Source organism: Misgurnus anguillicaudatus, chromosome 19 (genome assembly GCF_027580225.2).
Source record: "Misgurnus anguillicaudatus chromosome 19, ASM2758022v2, whole genome shotgun sequence".
NCBI lineage: Eukaryota > Metazoa > Chordata > Actinopteri > Cypriniformes > Cobitidae > Misgurnus > Misgurnus anguillicaudatus.
The window spans coordinates 26596831-26617277 of NC_073355.2; the positions used below are offsets into that span (position 1 = coordinate 26596831).

Below are 20447 nucleotides of genomic sequence, written 5' to 3' on the forward strand. Positions count from 1 at the left end.
AAATCTGATCCATTTTTTATACATATCTCAGGTCTCAGTGCCCGACGGCCAAGCTCCCCCATGGTGGATGTAAAGCCTATTGAGTTTTGGGCCATGGGACCCAGGAAGGAAGTGGTGCAGCCCCTGCGTAAACCCTCGACACCCCCAGATGACTACTACCGCAAACTGGAGCCTCGCCTATACTCGCTGGACTCAGGCAGTGATGATGTCGACTCTCTGACGGATGAGGAGATCCTGGTGAGGTACCAGCTAGGCATGCTGCACTTCAGCACACAGTATGATCTCATCAACGGCCATCTCAGCGTTCGAGTCATCGAAGCCCGGGACCTTCCCCTACCTGTAACATGTGATGGTGCTCGCCAGGACATGGCCCACTCGAACCCATATGTCAAGATGAGCCTGCTGCCCGACCACAAGAACTCCAGGCAGACTGGGGTTAAACGTAAAACCCAAAATCCAGTGTTTGAAGAACGCTTTACTTTCGAGGTGCCCTTTCTGGAAGCCCAGAGACGAACTCTGCTGCTGTCTGTGGTCGACTTTGACAAGTTTTCACGGCACTGTGTCATTGGGAAAGTAGCTCTTGCTCTCAATGAGGTTGATCTGGTCAAGGGAGGACATTGGTGGAAGGCCCTGGTACCCAGCTCACAGGTACACTATTGCTCTGAGTCACGATTTATGTTACATGAAATTAAAATAAGTTCAGTAATGTTCTTATACAATGGGGCTCAAAAGTCCACAATGAGAACCATGATCAGACTTTAAAGTTTATTAATTTTAAACCAATTAAATCAAGTCTTTATGGCATAAAAACGTGAATAGCCATTTTTAATCTGGGTTACTTTATATGCACACATACATTTGATCAGATTGGAGTTTTCATGGCTTTAGTATTTTTTTTTATTATTCAATTATAAAAACTGTCAGAATTGAAGACCAGTTTTAAACCCAAAGCTATAATTTTAAGTATTTTAACACTCAAAGCTAAAAAATGTTAATTGTCATTGTTATGTATACATTTATTTATCAGTATTTGTTTTTTTTTAGAATGAAGTTGAGCTTGGTGAACTTCTGCTGTCTTTAAACTACCTGCCCAGTGCTGGAAGACTAAATGTGGACATCATCCGAGCAAAGCAGCTGCTTCAGACAGATATGTGCCAGGGTTCAGGTAAATCTATTTCAATATGTTGTCCTCACACACTACCATCTCATTGTTTTATTAAATTGATACTGCCTATGAATAGAGGGTATGCACGTGACGTCACCTTCGGCAAAAGTGCCTGCTGTTACGCCCACTGAGTGGCAAAAGACAGAGCGGCACAAAATCAGCGAAAACACGGTGAAAACGCGTCTAAATGGGAAACAGCTGTTGTACGATAGACTGTACCAACAGATTAGCAAGAATATCGTTTTACAGACTGCCAAAAAACACAGAAAGCAGAAGTAAGTTGATCATTTATGCCAACGTCCACTGACCACAGGTGGGTTGACAAGTTGCTAGGGTCACTATCAAGCAGAGGTTTTACTTTCTACTTCAAAGTTTTTTTCATGTATTTGTATTTTATCCGTGTTTTTCTTTGGAAAACATACATTCCAAAGCATATTATCATAATTTTTACTCTATTACATTTCATACACATGTTTGTTTTACATTTAATATTTAATTACATTAACATACTTTTATTCAAATAAAAGTACACAATTTTAATATAATTAGGTATTAAATAAATTTTAATATGCAATATGCACAGTATGATTCTTTGCTTTAGATGTAGTGAAGTAAAATTGTTCCCAATACAAACATCCTAATAAAGCACAGATGCTTGAAAAATGTAACTAATGTAAGTATTGTCCACCTCTGCTATCAAGTCCAAATAAATTCAATTTAAGCTGATAATAGTCAGTTTTACTGGCATTTTTGCAGCATCCACTATGAAAACCAGTCATTTTGTTGAACGTTCGCCACTCAACAGGGCGTGCTCGGGCGTGGTCACATGGAAAAGTGATGTCAATGCATACCCTCTATAGCCATTGCATTGTTTTTTGGTTTTCTGGTTCTAGATCCTTTTGTAAAGGTGCAGTTAGTGACAGGCCTAAAGCTGGTGAAGACTAAGAAGACGTCCTGTATGAGGGGCACCATTGACCCCTGTTATAATGAGTCCTTCAGCTTCCGTGTTGCTCAAGAGGACCTTTGTGAAGTCAGCCTTGTGTTCACAGGTATTGTTTTTTTCAGTAAGAAATTGATTTGTGTAAACTGATGATTTTTCATGATGGGGTTGCAAGACAACATTTGATGTTGTTTGTATAAAAAGCTGTTGATTTTATTTCTTCATTTCTCTCTACACTTTAACATATACAGTGATGTGCAAAGGTCTTGGGCCACCACTACCAGACTTGTTGTTTTAGAAGTTTAAATGTCCATCCATATTTACTTTTCAATCTATTTTATTAAGATACCTACAAACAGAAAATACAAGAAACATGTACAAAAAAAAATAATTAAATTTTCAGGACTAAATGTCTTCTTTAGGCATCGTCAGTGTTTAGTGTGACCTCTCTTGGTTGGCACTATACACATCTTGAGGGTTTTTGAGCAGAATGAAGTATAAAGACTAATTTCTTTAAAATTAGAAATTAGGATTTAATTTTATTTAGGTTTAAAAGATCCTGCAGTTTCCTGCTATTGCTCAAGTGGAAGATGGGAGTTAGTTACCCTAAAAACTTGACACATCAGTTTACATTTTTATACAGCTTTTAATACATACACATTTCCTGTATTTTCTGGATGTATTCTATTAAAGAGACTGAGAAATAATTATATATGATCATCACTATAACATTGCAAAAACAACATATCTTCTGGCATGGTGGTCTAAGACTTTTGCACTATACTGTACATTTTTACCATTTTATTATGTGATTTTCCTAATGGCTCCTAAAGTTATCTTGTGTAAGAGAAAAAAAAAACACATTTTTAGAAAATAGCACTGCCAGTTTAAGGACCTAGGTCTGCATGGGTCGCCTCATTAAGGTTCATTTAAATTCCAAAAGAATTTATTCAATTACCAATGCTGCCAGTCAGAACCTGACCTGGACAGTTGCTCACGCTGAGATTTCATGCACAGACACATACTGACATTTACAATTTGCTCTTGTCACCCAGGTTAAGCCATGCTATGTGATTTGCACAGGGTTGAGCGTGACCTGCTCTCATAACCTGCCATTTGAGAGAGTGGAGAGAAGTGAGCTACAAACACAACTCCAACTCCACATATATAGTTATCACTGGGTTTTCTTTTGAATTTTCATGTCGGTCTAAGCTGGTTTATGTTGGTCAGTGCTTGCCTGGCACTGCTCTAGTTGGTTACTAGCAAGGTCTGTTTGGTGAAGCTGCTTATTTGCCTTTTAGAGGACCAGCATTCAGCATTTTTAACAGTGATATCTTACTTTCTGGCTGTGTGAGGGTGAGTGCAGCATTGTGGATATATAATGGGGTCAGCATGTGTGTCTTCAGTCATACCAGCCAGGGCTGTCTGCGCACTGCTTCTCTCTGATGTTTCAGACTACAAAGACCTGCAATCAAACGCTCCCTGCAATCATCCCTGATGAGCTGCTGTTTTTCTTATGAAATGCTTGACCATTCTCTTCTTCTCTCTTACTCTCGCTCTTGCTCGCTTGCTATCTCTCTTTATCCCTCTTCAGCTCTCTGCTTTTGTCAATTTTGTAGCATTTTTTTTATTCGCACATGCTACTATTAGGATTCCTCTGGCAAAGCATGTAATGGGTATTTTGGATGGTGTTATGCGAGCAGTGAGTAGAAACAGATCTCTTGGCTCTGCTATACGCATAGGTGGAGTTTCACATTTGTGTTTGGGCAGGTGAGCAGAAGCCACATGAGAAATATATTACAGCTTGTTTTCTCATGGGGACCTCAAAATGTCCCCACAAGGTCACAAAAATACTGGTATTTCTATCTTTGTGGGGACAATTGGTCACCACAACGTGATAATTACCAGGTACACACACACACACACACACACAACATTTTCAGTACACACATACAAACCACACTCTGACATCCATACCAACACACCCACACAATTATAGCTTCATAATATATATCTAATTGGCTCTATAATATGCATAAGCAGAAAACAACAATAAAGCGATAATGTGCTTTATATGCCAAACCTAAAAAAATGGCACCAAAAAATAGTAATAATTTTAATTTTGAAGCCTTGCCAACAGAATGAAAGCCTGTTAACAAAGATTGCATCATTTTATAGTTGAATGGCACCGGGATTAAAAATTGCAGTTTTAATGGGTTTCAATGGGGACATTTTTGTCCAAAAGGTCCTGAGAGGAAGTATTTTGTGTACCTAGTAGAAAATAGATTTTTTTAAAGGAAAGGAAGGTGAAATATTAAAATTCCAATAAAAATGCACACCTCTGGCTAATTTTATGCAGTTAGCATTAACGCAGGCAAAGTTATCAAAAAAAAAAAAAACTGAAAAAGACAAAAATGTCCTCAAGGATGCACAAGGGTTAACTTGTTTAAATGTATTTGTAGAAATGTATGTCATCTGTGAAAGGCGTAGGACCAAAAAATGTTCAACCAATCATAGATCTCGGCCCCGAACGCGGACGTTGTCTTTTTTGTCCCTCATCCGTAAGCCTGATTTGAATGCCACCGCGCAGCCTGTTCACGCAGACGTCATCGGCGCGTTCACGTGCGCTCACCTCCCGTCTGTAAAGGGAGAATGGCAAACTTTCCTGAATTGACAACCTGCACTGGAGCCACAAAACGAAAGACATCTTTTATAACAACAACAGCAAAAACTGCCTGGATCAGCAAAGAGCAAACACCCAAATTAAAGGCGGAGTCCACGATGTTTGAAAAATGCTTTGGAAAAGGAAACGGGCCAACTACCAAAACACACTTATAGCCAATCAGCAGTAAGGAGCGTGTCTACTAACCGACATCCTTGCCGGGTTGCGTATGTGTGGGGCGGGTCTATCAACAGAAGGTCCAGATTCTATTGGGGTAGGGGCGTGTTTGTTTAGGTGATTTCAAATATCAACATTGGCTTTCAAACATCGTGGACTCCGCCTTTAAAATCAGTAACTTTACTGCTTTACCACGAGATGCAAACAGCTGCAGGAGGCAAGGGTCTGAAAGGGTTGTTGCACTGTTTATTTTGGTAAGGTAGGTACGCTATGTTTTTATTGAGATGGATTCAGATTCTACTTTGATGAAACATTGTGTTGCTAATGCAATTTGTGTTCGTTTATGGATTAGCGTAACGATATAGTTACTACGTCTACACAACCGAAAGTGTGCTTTAACTAATTCTGATGTAAACCAGTTGTTTATCTTGGTTATTTTGGTAATGTTATTCACTTTGTACTGCAAAGTTTTCTAACTGGTGAATGAGACATGAGATGTGACCGTCTGATCTGTGCATGTTCATGTGTTTTGAAAGAGGCGTGACTTTGGATGGCGATTTGAATGGAGGGTGGGACCGTGATTTTATTGCTAGTCAGCTACCGTTAGCATTTTTCAAAATGTGATACCCTACCTTTAAACAACAGTTTTTTAAGATAATAATCAGATGTTGTGGCATCAAACTTTTTTTGCATATTGTACACCCCCACATACATTTTTGCATTTTCCCATCATAGACTAGTGAAGGATAGTGTTTAGGTCAGTTTTTCGTAATCATTTAATATGATGCTATTATGTCTGTTGCTTTGCTGCTAAAAATGTGATTCTTTATTGAAAAGCTTTTCAAATATACTTCCTATGATGCACTTTCGCCATTGGTGCATATTCATGCATTGTTAGATTATGTAACCATTGATGTCTTCTCGAGCATGTATTTCACTGAAACACATCTGTACCTCATCACAGTCACCTCAGACATGAACAAGCCCAGATCATGAGAGCTCTCCCAGTACTCATCAATGTGACATGGGCTGATGATGTCCTCAGCTCAACACAGCCATCCCGGTGCCTGAGTCAAACATGTACCACGCCTGTTCCTATTACTTCAAACTAATGATGTCAGCTTTTCAAACATCTCTCTGTTAGACTGAAATGGAGAAAGGTTAACGTGTTGAAGAAAAAGCTACATTCACAGATGATTTCATTTAAGGGTCCTAATAAGAAAACTCCTGTGGTTTTAATGATAGGGTGTAGAAACACATGTGGGGATGCTTTATAAACCTTATCAGCCTGCCTTATGAATAGTACATTCATGCATTTGGCAGACATTTTTCTCCTAAGTGACTTAAAAGGTGTACATTTCATTCAGCCTAATCTCTCGGGAATTCATACATATTGTGCAAGTTGGCTAATCTGTATGAATTCGTACAAAGTGAATCGTACAAAAACGTCAAAAAAACAATAATGAAACCCCACCCCAAATCACATCAGCAAAAAGCAAATGGTATAAAAACGTAGTCTTACGAATTGATACAAATTACCACCTCATAAAATATGCATGAATTTCCATGAAATTTTGTGTTTTTTTCAGTTTTTCAGTGTTCCTCGATGTTCTACTGAATGAGCTACATGAACACATTGTACACTATTACATAGTAATAAGGTAACATATCGTTCACCTAGCATTCCTTGCTGAAAGGCAAGTAAATTGGTGCCGGCTATAGTGAATTACATCTAACTGGATATGCATTCATTCAGATCATTTCCAAAGCATCCAGCATCTGTCTGGCTTTGTAGTCATATTTGGGGCGATTAGCTAATTTTTTTTTTATACTGCAAATGAAACACATTCTGAAAGTGAGTGGCACACTTTCCTCGTGTTAAAATGGTTGCTACATATTGTGCAAAATATAAAACTCAAGGCTTCAGCTGAGTACCTGAGCCATACCAGTGTGAAGTAGTCTTTGGCGTGCAGTACTAAGCCAAATGTCTTCTCAAAAGCTGACGTTGCTTAGAGACAGGAGCCAGCACATCATCAGCTCTGCATGATCACAGTGTCTTCGGCAGCTGGAGTCATGTGTGGAGTGCGACTGAACCGTTGACTGACACCTTTGGGCTTTGTGACAAGATCACTCGTGCTTCTTGCAATTCCCAACACTCTGTTGCCAGTGACAGGAAAAGGGAGGATCAGCTAAAATCTTCAATCTTGTTTATGAGCAAACTGATGAAATTAACAGCGTCTCATACTCTGAACTGACTCCATTACCTAAATTGGATTAAGGCGGACAAACAGTTTGACAGAAAAGATTAATAAGATAAAGAATGAGATGCCATGTTTATATGTGACCGTAGCTTTTGGGTAAGAGTTCATTTTTAATTTGACTGAAAGTCTTTGTATTATTTTTTTCTTTTTAAATTCCTTTTGTGTTTTTTAATGATTTATATTATGTCATATTTTTATTTAAGGTGCAATGTGGGACATTTGGGAGGATCGCTTAAAGGCAGGGTGCATGATTTAAAAAAAAAACACTTTGCAAAAGGGAGTCGGGCCAAGTACCAAAACACATTTGTAGCCAATCAGCAGTAAGGGGCGTGTCTACTTACCGACATTGTTGCCTGGGTTGCGTATGTGTGTAGCCTGACTAACACCAGACCAGTCTCATAGAGAATAAGACGTGGTCTGGGAACCACATGCTCATTTACTCATATTTGAGGTAGGGATCGACTGATATGGATTTTTCAGTGCCGATGCTGATTTTTGTTTCATCAGCCTTAGCAGATGACCGATACAGGCTGTCGATTTTCTTGAGACGATATTTGGGGCCGATACTGCTTTTGCTCACTCAATTTACATCATAAAAATGACACGATGATGCCAAATGTTACAAGTCTCAATTTAAAAAAGTTACATTTATGGAACTTAAAAAAATATATATATTTAACAAATAGTAAAAATGGAACTATGAACTGCACTCTCCACAAGGATATTGATTTCTAGCACTTTACTACTACAAATATATATAGGGGTGGGTTCCCGGACAGGAATTATCTTAAACTAGGACTAGAGCTTAGTTTAATTAGGAAATATAACTATCATACAAACATGCCTTACTAAAATTTGAGGCGTGGTTTACGACTGCCCAGAGCCGTTTATTTGGCGCTACTAATGTCTATCAAATGCATCTGTATGTAGCTCATAGCCAATCGTTTCAATTATACCAGATGATTTATGTAGTGCACACAACTGAAAGCTATGCAACTAAACCGGTAGCTGTATATTGATATTGAAAAGCAACACAATTTAGTGGCACTGTGACAACCACAGTACAGGCCTAATGACAATATGATATTAATAAATACCACTTACTATTTATAAGTTAATTGTACTTCATCGACGATGATGCCTAGCAGGTTGGTCCTATAAAACTCTGTGGCTATCATATCTTGCCATATCCAAACATCATTCTTGGATATGAAATTGTTTAACGCCAAAAGTTGCTCTTTTTTAAATAAACTTGCGTTTAAAACTACTTCGAACACTATATAAGGCTGCATTGAAAAGTAACTTCGCGTCTGCTGCCGTGTTGGATAAAGACCCAGGCTAGTATGTGTTGGGTGGGTCTATCAAGTGAAGGCCCAGATTCTATTGGGTTAGGGGCGTGTTTGTTTAGGTGATTTCAAATATCAACATTAGCTTTCAGAGATCATGCACCCCACCTTTAACAGAAATGCAATATAACATGCATAAATATATTATCAGTGGTTTTGTATACAGACCTTACATTATAAACTGTAACATGGATGTCGCCGCATGTTTCTACAATAGTCCTAAACGGACAAACAGTTTTACAGAGTGAATTTCATCTCTACATTGTCTCAGACGATGACACGTTTGTCCTGTGGCAGCTACTGTAGCTTCTCTTTGCGTTTTGAAATTGAGGTTCGTTGCAATCTCACCGCTAGAAGCCACTAAGAAAACTCTGGACCTTTAGAGACGGTTTCAGCAGTAACAACATAAACAAGCAGCTTTCGTGGTCATAACGTAACTTCCGGTAAACTCCGCGAAGAATAAATAACAACAAAGTCATTTTAAAGTAGTTTATTTATATGCAAAATAAACAACACGTAGATTACATAGGAATGCAAAACGTGTTATTTTCGACAAGGTATTTGTTTAAGAGTTCAGTTTCAGCAACTAGTCAGACCAATAAACAAACAGAAACCGGAAGTAGAGTTTGGACCAGATGCTTGTCACGTCACCGCACGTGCGTCCAATGAAACTGTCTATACTTTCTCTGTCATCACAGATAGATTTTTCTAGTGATTTTATTGCAGGGCATTATGGGATTGCTTTGCGAACAGAGCACGCTTGTGATGCGCTTTTTTGGTATCTCGCCAGGTTATCAAACAGCTTGACAGCGGACAGAGGAGAACAAGATCATTACCACTTAAAGATGTTAGCCTGATTATCTCATGTTACATTGACTTTTGTCTTTTCCTTCTTAGTGTTTGGGCACAACGTAAAGAGTAGCAACGATTTTGTTGGCCGCATCGTGATTGGTCAGTTCTCCACCGGCCCGCAGGAAACCATGCATTGGCGCCGCCTGCTGAGCTCTCATCGCACCCCAGTGGAACAGTGGCACAGCCTGCACTCACGTGCCGAGTGTGACCGCGTGTCACCGGCTTCTCTTGAGGTCACATAATACTTACACAGGGTGGTGGGATAAAAACAGGTGGAAATTAACTTTGCGTATTGACCTATAAGTTTCTACATAATAATGGGTTCAGAGACCACAGGTTCAATCGAATGATAAGATTATTTGTGTTTGTGGACATCACAAAACTGGGGATCTAGGCTATAGTATTTTTTCATTATGATTACGAGCAGAAGCCTGCCATCCATGCTTTCTTTTTATCACATTGATACTATCTTACACTGAGGCTTAATAATCTGATCAACACCTGAATCTCAGCTGCTGACTAGCTTCTCTGGCATCAGCTGTAATGTCGCTAAGGCAGCTGTGACCTAACCACTGGTCAGAGATGTAGTCTTTTAATAATCATATTGTGTCTTTTCTCAGACTTCAGTATGATTTGAAGTAGTAATCGCTCCTGTGGCAACACGGGTATTATTTTTATTTCCCGGTTTGATTTTTTTTTAAATGTAAGATTTTACACCAAAGCTTGTATTTGTGACCTGTATCACTGTTTACGCACATTGATGTTTACGTGTTCATGCGTGTGTGAATTAAGTAAATGTTTGCACTTACGGCACCTCTGGTCTGTATCATCATGTTAAGATGCATTTGTGTTAACAGTGAACATGCCGTCACCGCTTGGGCAATATAGTACCATGCCAATAAGGTGCAGATATATTCCTTCCTCGCCCTTCATTTGTTGTTAAATGTTTTTGCCAAGTTCAGCCTGTTTACTGTATGATTGATGTGTTGGAGATGTGCTTCGTCTTTTCTTCAGTCTATACATGAAATAGTCACAAATAAGATAATGTGGTTGAAAAATATGCATATATAGAATCTAAGTGCAATCCGAAACATTGCTGTATCCTTAAACCTTCTTGTGTGATCTAAATGGCTGTTTCAGGTTAAATGTTAAATGTATGATTTTCTGCACATGTCAGTGTTGATGTAGATGACAGTAAAAATGACTATAGAGTAATAATAATACCAATAATGAAGCTTTGCCAGTGAAGATATTTCTTTATTTAGATTAAAAGTGCTCATAATAATATAATTATAGATTTATCTCTACAAACATATATATTTTTAACTTAAATTGTGTACAGTGGATTGAACAAATGCATGTTGCAATAGAAGAAAAGACAAATAATAAGAAATGGAAATGAATACGCTGAAAAAGCTGTTAACTTCACTGAAAAAATTATTTTGTCTTTTTACATTTGTGTCTTAATTTAATTCTAAGCCAAAACGTTTACTCTAATGTTTCTTTGTCTGCTCTGAAATCTCTGAGAGTTTGTTACACTGCTGAATGCTGACCTTTGTGTGTGAAAAATTTAGAGCAGAATCCCTTTAAATGTCTCATTGACAGAGATTGTAATGTGTAAATCCTTCAGAGCGATGTTTTAAGTGATTTGGCAACATGTTACAAAATGCATTAAAGTGAATTTTGTTACTGTCCTTTTGCTTTGTCCTCAGCTGTGATTGTTGGTTATTGTAAATGGATTTAATAATATTGAAAGTTTGATACTCTGATTCTACTGCGTAAACATGCATATTTACAATAGCATAAAACATGCATAACATTTTCGTCAACCGCAGTGATGTACTTATTAAATCCCAGAAAAAATGTAGAGCTTGTTTGTGTATAACTGTTCCCACTGAGGGCTATAAGACGGAGAGATTAGTCACTTAATTGCTGTCTCCAGCCAGAGGGAGCAGCTTAACCCCACTGTCCACATGAGTCCTGGCATTATGTCAAGCACATAATGATTAAAATTACTGTTTGAGATCATATTAACAAACTAGAATGTTCATATTTTTTTTAAAGTTATATGCTGGTAATACCCAGACATTGGGTCATGAACAAACTGTTACCAACTTTCCATGGAGAGCACTAAGACCTCAAAAGTGAGCTTATAATGTAAACTCTAAAGTTTCCGTTCTATTAACTCTACAAAAACTAATGATGACATGCTGCTGAGAAAGTATTGACATACTCTTGCACTACTCAGTGGCCAATTTTGAGTTCATTTTGAATTTAGTTTTCAGGATGCATAAATGTAATTTTAATTTAAACAGGCACAATTGAAATAGACTGAAATCCAAAGAATTAATGCAACTATCCACCTTTTTCTCGAACGCGAAAGTAAGTGATTTGCAGTATTTCCTTTCCGGTGCGAGACTTCCAGTTCAATAGCCAGCCGGTAGAAAACAGTGTAGTGGGAGCACGCATAAAACATGATTTAAACAGTTAATATTTACTACTCCTGCCATGTATGAACCAGTGTGAGAATGAAATTAAGAAGTGGCTTGATATATGAAGATATATTCAATCATTTCGTGTTGTTGATCGGAGGTGACGGGTCTTCAATGCCCAAATATAAAAGCAGAGACATACCAGTATCTTTACAATGGGAAAGTCAGTCGAGTGTTTGTACATGGAATTTACCACAAATTCGTGTTTTTAACTTTTCAGGTGATGGTTTAAAATGTCACAACTGTCCCTCTGGTGTGAGGTTTTTTTTTAAACGGCAATTTTTAATTGACTTGTTTATGGCGACACATCAAGCTTCACGCGGTCCGACACAGTCAGCAATATCTTTCTTATGCAACACATTGTAAGTTATTTGAACAAACCATAATAAACATATTAAACTACTAACGTTACATGTATTGAGTGTTGTTTTCGTTTTATGAAAATATTATTACATTGCTTCTTAAGCACTTGGTGGAAACATGAGCTTATGAAATAATTTGTTTACTTTTTAAAGTATTTGCTTTTTAATTTAAAACATAACAAAAGTATGTGCAAACCTATTATAAACATTAACTAAGCAGATTATGTTGTATATATTCTGTACTGTAATGGCATTTTTGTAATAATATATAGTAGCAGAATAAATAAATTAGCATATTTTTATCAGCAGTCAAAACGGCACACTTGTGTCCTTCGCAATAGACTACCATTAGCTTTAGTGGCTCACCGGAAGTCATAAACCGGAAAGCTCAAAGATGGCGGCGCCCACATTTACGTCAAGAAACAGGTGGATAAAGTGAAAGTTGGATCTACTAAAATTGGTAACACCTAAAAAATTTAAGCTTTTTTGACTTAATATTTTCACTTAAAGTTAAGGTGAAAATGGCATTATATATATATTACTATTATATATAATGGTAATAAATGAGCAAAAATAGTCACAATTATTGATGTAATTATTTGTTTTATCTAAAACTAAATTCAGATCAACTTATAAATGGCAAGGGGGCAATTTTAATTCTGAATTTTGCCCAGCATGCAGTGATAAAAATCTATATGCATAAGAGCTGTCTGGTGGAACTGAGATTTTCCAATCACTAATTGGTATAATACATAGATAGAGAGAAAGCATGAAAGGTCATCAGCTCTTTCTGTCTTCTGAAGCTAAATCCCTACTCTTTCAAAATCTCACCTTCTAGGTCAGTAATAGATCAATGTGCACTGAGGGACAGCAGTCAGAAAACCAGGCCAAAAACAATACATGTACACAAACATAGACCTCCCTGTCTGAAGCATACATTAGAGATAGTTGACCCAAAAAATGAAAATTCTGTCACCATTTATTCACTCACATGTTGTTTTAAACCTGTATGAGTTTGATAATGATATTTTGATAACTGGTGGTTAGCACCACATAGTTGCCTGTACCCATTGACTTCAATAGTATTTATTTTTCCTTCTATACAAGTCAATGGGTACAGTCAACTGTGTGGTTACTATCATTCATGAAAATATATTTTGTGTTCAACAGAAGAAACTTAACAACATGAGGGTGAATAAATGATGCAATTTTCATTTTTGGGTAAACCGCATGTAAACAAGCCATTTCATAATGAGAAGGTTGTTAACATTTCATGAAATCCAGTGATCCAAAAGATGTCCTCATAGAATGAACAAGCATCTGTTGAAGGGTGGGGTTTCATATGCACTCAGTTGTTATTAAAAACATCCGAAATCTCAGTGCTCTTTACAAAGTTTTTAGAAATCCGTTGGTGCAACTTACTCCTCGTCTCAAGGGCTGACTGGTACAGAATCCACAACAATAGCTCCAACATCAATATAAAAAATAAATGTGTACACAACTGTCCCTCTACAGGAAAGAAACGTGTCATTTTTAAAAGATTACAATGGAGGAATTTCTATGTGTCGTGACTCACTGGTCTAAACCCCTAAGCCCCAGAGGAACAGCACTATGGCAACAGCTTTGGGGGGCAGTAAAACGAAGTGAAGTGCAGAGTGCAGCTGGAGAGAGAGAGTCCATCATCATCACTGCAAGGATGAAGATGAGAGGACAACCGCTGTACTGTGATTTTGAGATGTTTTGGTGTCAGTGTTTACTATAAAGAACTGAATATACAATCTCAGATCTGGTGAAAGATTAATTTTCCAGTGTAGGGATCTTGCAGACGAATGGAAAAGCCTTATCACAACTGTTGTCATTCCACGACCTTAGAGCTGTAAAAGATGGAAACAAAGGTTTGAAAATTGAATTAAATATTTGTTTGGAAAGTCCCAAAAATTAAAACAATAAGATAAAGAAAGTAAAATTATTGTAGCAGATAAGTGAATCAATGAGTCATTACAAAAAGTGGCTTTAGAACTTAAAATATAATTTAAATTAGGGATGCACCAATATATCGTATCCGCAGAATAAATCATGTTTTTTCCACTATACACATATGCATCCTTTCCTGTATATGGAATATTTCTCGAACGAAGGACTCAGTCCTTGTCTGAAATTCCAAGGATCCTTGACATTGGAACAGTCCTTTGACCGACGTCGATGACGTAGCATCCTCGAAATTCTGGCTTCCGAGGATCCTTCCTTGACATTGAGAAACGGCTTGTGTGTATGTTTTTTGATAATTACTCTGAATCTGATCTCTATCAAAAGTTCTTTACAAAAATGCAATTATCTCAGGATAAAGGTAGAATAAAAGTTTTTTATGTTCTTTTGTTTGATATATTGTATGCTTATATATTTAAAAAAAAAAAGATCATTCTCTGGAAGGCATTAAACTTTTATGAAAATCATTAAAAATGCTGGCGCTGGCTTGCAACTTTTTTTTAAACACTGGCAGGGAAACAGTTAATAATTAGTGTTATACAACAGTTCTTTCTGGTTCTCGAATCTGATTGGCTAAGAGCTATACGATATTGTACTGATAACGGCACTGTAACCGCTTCACCTTTCGTATTATTCCACCACCTAGTGAATGGAGGTCCTAAGCAGGCTCATCTCTGAATGGAAAAACACAGACGCGCTGTTTGAATCACTCTCCCGTGTGTCTCATTAGTTAGTTAGTGTCTCATTAGTTAGCTCATAAATCAGTCTGTGAATCCAGAAGTTATTATTCCGTCAAAGATCAGCGCTCTGAAGTTAATGGGAGAAATGTCTTGTCACATCGTGTGGACGATTAACACTTGGAAAGAGAAATATAAACACTTGTTTTTTTCTGGAGCTATATCATTTATCAGAATGCGAAAACACCGTGGAACTGCAGGTAAGCCCCGCAGCTTTTAAATGTGGACATTGATCATTTACTTTATCGTGACGTGACTATTAAAACATGTTATGAGATATCGCCACTGGTATATTTATAAGCAGCATGCAAAAACATCTCTCTGACACTTATAAAAAACGTTTTGTATAGTACTGACAAGAACATTAATAATAATAATCGAGTGCTCGTATCGCGTTAAGAATAAATGAGAAAGCAATAGTAACGTTACACAAGTATAGTTTTTTTAACTTTTACCTCGCGCCAAAACAATAACAACACAAAAGACACTAAATATGAATAAAAAAACAAGTACTAGTTTGATCATGACACCAAATACTGCTGATTTGATCTCATTTTGACGATCATAAACAAACAAGGCCAACATGAGAGCCGGGGGATCCCTGTCAGAGGTGTAGCCCAGAGAGGGCGGTGGTCAGCGGGGCGAGTGAACACTGATGTCCGCTCATGCTTTGGTTCTCATTCGTACCGAATCTCACTAAGCAAACATTCAAACAGGCGCTATCTTTACTAATCGACTGCAGATTTAAATATAATACAGATACATTCTCGACTGAACTAATCTTAAAACTACACTTTGTGACCAAGAAACGGTAATATAAAGAAACGGCTTTTCCGTCCATTGAGTTGTTATGAGCTTCAAAGCAGCCGAAAGTTTCACCTGTCATTCTGGCCGCCCTCAAATCCGTGGCGGAAGAAGTAGTTCTCAAACAAAGAGGCTTTTAAAATAACTTCGTTGTTGTTTTCTAGTTTTCGTTTTTCAAACGTGTGCCGTCGAACTGTTGTATAAAAGCAATATCGCTCTCGGAGTCGTGTGATATAGCTCTATATCATCACGGCTGTGATTGCCTCCGGCACTCGGCCTGCGGCCTCGTGCCTCTGGCCTAATCACAGCCGTGATGATATAGAGCTATATCACACTCCTACTCGAGCGATATTACTTAAATAAAGCCCATTGAAAACTCACCACTGTTTTGTCTGTACCAGATCTCCACACAGTCCTCCTCCACAGGGATGCGATGAATGCCATCATCTGGCTGGTTTCCATCCCAGTAATTGTATTCATAAGGTGACCCATCTGTCCACTCCATAGTGCCCTCCTAAAAAAAACTCTGATTAAGACTGTGTCCATAATCTCAAAAATGCTGCCTTTTAAGGCATCAAGGCACGTCTGAATCCAATGTTTGGTTTACTTCCTGTCTCTTGAGATACTTTTACCGTCTTGTACCACAATATGTGTGTGTGTGCGTGGGAATTGTGATTCGGGTCGAGTTTGAAAAAATAAAATGGCGGCCAAGAAAGCAACTAAGGAACAAATTTAGTGTAAGTAAGGTTATATTTCAACGCTATCTTAGGAGAATTCATACATATTTTACAAGCTGACTAATTTGTATTAATTCATACGACCACATTTGTACGCATTTTTTTTTTTTCAAATACAATTTGCCTTTACCCCTGCCCTGTGACAGTGGGGTCAGGTGCGGGGTTAGGGGTTGGGTTTCGTTGTTTTTTTTTATCATGAGAATCGTATGTTTTTGCACGATTAACTTCGTATAAATTCATACGAATTAGATAACTCGTAAAATATGCGCAAATTCTCATAAGATCAAGATGTATATTTTCACTTTTTACACCTTTTGAGTGCATTTCTAGCAAGAAATTAGTATTATAGTTTTCAAATATGGGATTAGTTATCACAAAGGTGCTCTATGTTTATATTTCAAACAGAATCCCTATGAAGGCTGAACGAATGTGGTGCCTTTATGCCGCTGAAATCATTGCCTCATGAGGCAGCGAGGCAACAAGTCAGCTGCCTATATTTTCGGACGCAGCCTAACAGTGCTTTCCCATTTAACGTCTCCTTGCCCTTTGACCTTGAGTTACCAAAGCCATTTTGCCCGGCATCTGTTCATTTGATCTAGGATGTCTGTGGATCTGCCAACAGCAAGTTTATTGACATTCTCTTATAGATGAAAGAGTTCATCGTCCATAAATCATGTACGTTTCAGACCACCACAACTGATTAAACATCACATGTTTCTATTATTAAATTATTGCTGAGAGGTTTGCCAGGTATATATTACATTTAAGTCAGTAGATTCATCAAATGCATGATGTTTTGAACAATTCAGTCATATTTACCTGTCTTCTATCATGAAGTCCAATCCAAATATCTGTCGGTATTCCTGGTACACGGCTATTCACGAGATCATAGACAAACACGTTTTCTTCCCAGCTATGAGTATATGCAAAAAAAGAAATTATAACCAAGTGCAGCAAAAATCTTGCAAATGATAAAACATGGAATAAGTATTTCTCTTTCCAGCTCCTATTCCTAAAGGATTTGTACCTGTGGATGGAGGTGAGCTTGGCTGATTTGTGTCCATTGGAGAACTCTGCACAATATAGGTCAGCTTCAGCCCAGGTCCGGTTCAGTGGGAAAAAACGGTAGCAGTAGCCTTCAAACTCAGTCCAGAATAATGGACATGTAACAGGCTGGTTTGAGTCTGACAGTTGTAGAGGCAGTGCTGTAACGTCATCAAAACACATTAAAAACCTTAAACACATTACGTTATTAAAAACATAACCTGTGTAACAAATTCAACAAACATTTCTAATGCTGTTAATATTACACAATATGGACATTGCATTGTAGTAAAAGGTTTAGATGTCTGAAAAGAGTTTTCTTTAAGTACACTTTGTAGATAAAAAAGAAATTGAATGAAACATTTAACAGCATTAGTTACAGTACTTTGCAAAAGTCTTAGGCCACCATCACCAGTTTTGTTGTTTTAGCAAAGTTTTAATATCCATCCATATTTCTTTTTCATAGATACAAACAGAAAATACAGGAAACAAAATTAAAAACAAAACAATTTTCAGAACTAAATGTCTTCTTTAGGCATCAGTCAGTATTTAGTGTGACCTCTCTTGGCACTAAACACATCTTGAGCTTTTTTGAGACTGAAGTCCTGAAGTCATTCGATTAGAATTAGAAATTAGGATTTAATTTCATTTAGGTTTAAGAGATCCTGCAGTTGCCTGCTATTGAAAGGGAGTTTACCCTACATACTTGACACTTCAGCTTATACTTTTATACTGTTTTAATACACATTTCCTGAATGTTCTGGTTGTATTCTAATAAAGAGTCTGAGAAATAATTATATATGATCACTATACAATTGCAAAAACAACACATCTAGGTAGCATGGTGGCCTAAGACTTTTGCACATTACTGTAAATGTTTCCATTTTTTTCCATTTTCATATATATATTTGGTGTCTGATATCTTGGAAATTAATAAATGTTGCCGATAAGAAAGAAAAATCATGTGTGAGATTTAGTTATTTTGCCAAAACATAAATTAGATTAAATAGGGAGGAAAAGTCTCTTGCATGTGCACTGAGAAGAACCAAGATATCCCACAAATGTCTGCATTACAGTTTCAGAAAAGATCTCAACAATGTCACAAACTGAACTCAGATTTGTTAAGTCTGCAACCAAAGTCAGAATTATTGAAGATTTCAACTCTAACATTTTTCATCAAACTGACCCAAATCCAGATTTTTTTACCTTTACAAACAACGTTAATTTTACAGCTCTGTACTCCGTAATGTCTTTTAACAATAGCGTCATTTATTTCTATCTTTATAGAAAGCATTTTTAGGAGAAACATCTGAGACTAAGTTGATACTTAAATGAAACACAAATGAGAACTTCATTAAATCTCCTGAGCCTCTGTATAAAACACATCTGAGCAATAAAATTGTCATTTTGGTGTGCGTATATGCATATAAACTGGCAAAACTGGATAACTGCAAATGACTTCTATGCAATATAAAGAGGTTATTTGAGAAACAAAGACACTGCTAACAAGTTAAAATCCTATGATAATCATGGCAAACTCGTTTTTGTTGTCTATTCTGTGTTCGAAGAACCAATTTAAAGCAAGACAAAAATACCAGCATGAGTTTGCATCAGTCGTTAGTTTAGATGGCACTCACCTTGTGTGATCTTGATGTTAGTTGAAGGCAGAGCCCACACTGAGAAACCAGTAAGCAGCAGAACTAAGCACAATTCCCAGCAGAGCATATTTAGTGCAAGAAAGATGAGATTAAGATATGATGTGTTTGTGTGTGTGTGTGCACCGAAAGACTGCGTATAGTGTTGGGGATATTAGAGGGTGTGTAAGGCTTACTCAACCCCTTCTTTTTTTTTTACTCTTCTTACTTGGTCGTCCAGAACACTGACATCAGACCGCATGTGGTAGAGAGAGGGAGAACGAGAGATACTAGAGGTCAAAACTTGTTACAATGAGTATATTTAAGTCATGGGTAATGTTATTTTGATTATGTTAATTAATGTTTTAATAAACTAAAAAATAAACTAAATCAATCCATAATTTATGTATAATACTAAAAGTATAATAAACTTAACACATTTTTCATACATTTCATTTATTACAAAAAACTATTGTGAAACAGGTTTATAATTTGTATTCACAACTGTAAATATTATAAGCACTATCTACAAAACATTTATTAAATCAAAAAATCTATACCATCAGGCTTCCTCACAGTATTGTGAATGGTGTCTAAACACCACAAACACCCACAATGTTTATTCCAAGTAAGCCAAATGTGAGCTCCATGTCCAAAATCCAGTGAGCTTAATGCAACATTGATAATTAGTTGGAAGGACGGTGTTTTCCATCTTGTCTGCAGGGTTATTGAACACCCACTTCACACTGCTTGCTTAGTTCCATTAGGCTCATCTGACACTGTCTTGCAGTTGATAGCACATCTGTTTTATCTTGAGGACTACAGAACTCATGCTATTAAAGACCCCTAAGTCTTCTTATCTCTGTGAGACCTGTCGTCTGTAATAGCTAAGGGGCAGAGACGAAGATCTTTCACCGAAGAAGACTTCCATCTAAGTTTCCCTGACAGCGTTGTTGCTAAAATTGACCTCTAACTGATGGCTCTTATCAGTCTTCCGTCTATTATTTTACTGTGTTTTGTCAGTTGTTAACAAATAAACATGATATAAACAGAAAAGAGGTGTATTTGGACAGATTACTATATGCACTGTATTAAAATGGCTCTTTAAACACCATTTTATAGTGTTTAGCAATTCACTCCCTGGATCGCTAAGCTTAAACGCGGCCAACAATGAGAGATTTCCACTGCATCATTGGGTGTACCCATGATCTGTGTAAGGAAGATGAACTTAGACATGTGAGTTAGCTA

General features: G+C 37.3%; 2 protein-coding genes across 4 annotated transcripts in view; one reads left to right on the top strand and one right to left on the bottom strand.

Moving 5' to 3' along the window:
• Nucleotides 1-11500, top strand: part of syt17 (synaptotagmin XVII) — a 32291-nt gene extending 20791 nt beyond the window's left edge. For all 3 annotated transcript variants that reach the window (XM_055194005.2, XM_055194006.2, XM_055194007.2), the window contains 4 exons: nt 32-648; nt 1045-1165; nt 2059-2214; nt 9449-11500. In XM_055194005.2, the coding sequence (XP_055049980.1) occupies nt 32-648; nt 1045-1165; nt 2059-2214; nt 9449-9645 (1091 nt within the window). In that variant the 3' untranslated portion in view covers nt 9646-11500. The remainder of the gene's footprint in view (nt 1-31; nt 649-1044; nt 1166-2058; nt 2215-9448) is intronic.
• clec19a (C-type lectin domain containing 19A) lies at nt 10640-19373 on the bottom strand. The gene is made up of 5 exons (XM_055194008.2): nt 19203-19373; nt 17549-17726; nt 17341-17434; nt 16166-16298; nt 10640-14131 (listed from the first exon to the last, which is right to left on the bottom strand). The coding sequence occupies exons 1-5, from the start codon at nt 19288-19290 to the stop codon at nt 14055-14057; spliced, it is 570 nt and encodes a 189-aa protein (XP_055049983.1). The 5' UTR covers nt 19291-19373; the 3' UTR covers nt 10640-14054.
• Nucleotides 19374-20447: the final 1074 nt, after the last annotated feature.

Coding starts and splice junctions, on each gene's coding strand:
- clec19a (XM_055194008.2), bottom strand. CDS start 19,290: ATGCTCTGCTGGGAATTGTGCTTAGTTCTGCTGCTTACTGGTTTCTCA. Junction 17,435..17,548: donor AAGCTCACCTCCATCCACAG/GTACAAATCCTT, acceptor ATATACTCATAG/CTGGGAAGAAAACGTGTTTG. Junction 16,299..17,340: donor GACTTCATGATAGAAGACAG/GTAAATATGACT, acceptor AGTTTTTTTTAG/GAGGGCACTATGGAGTGGAC.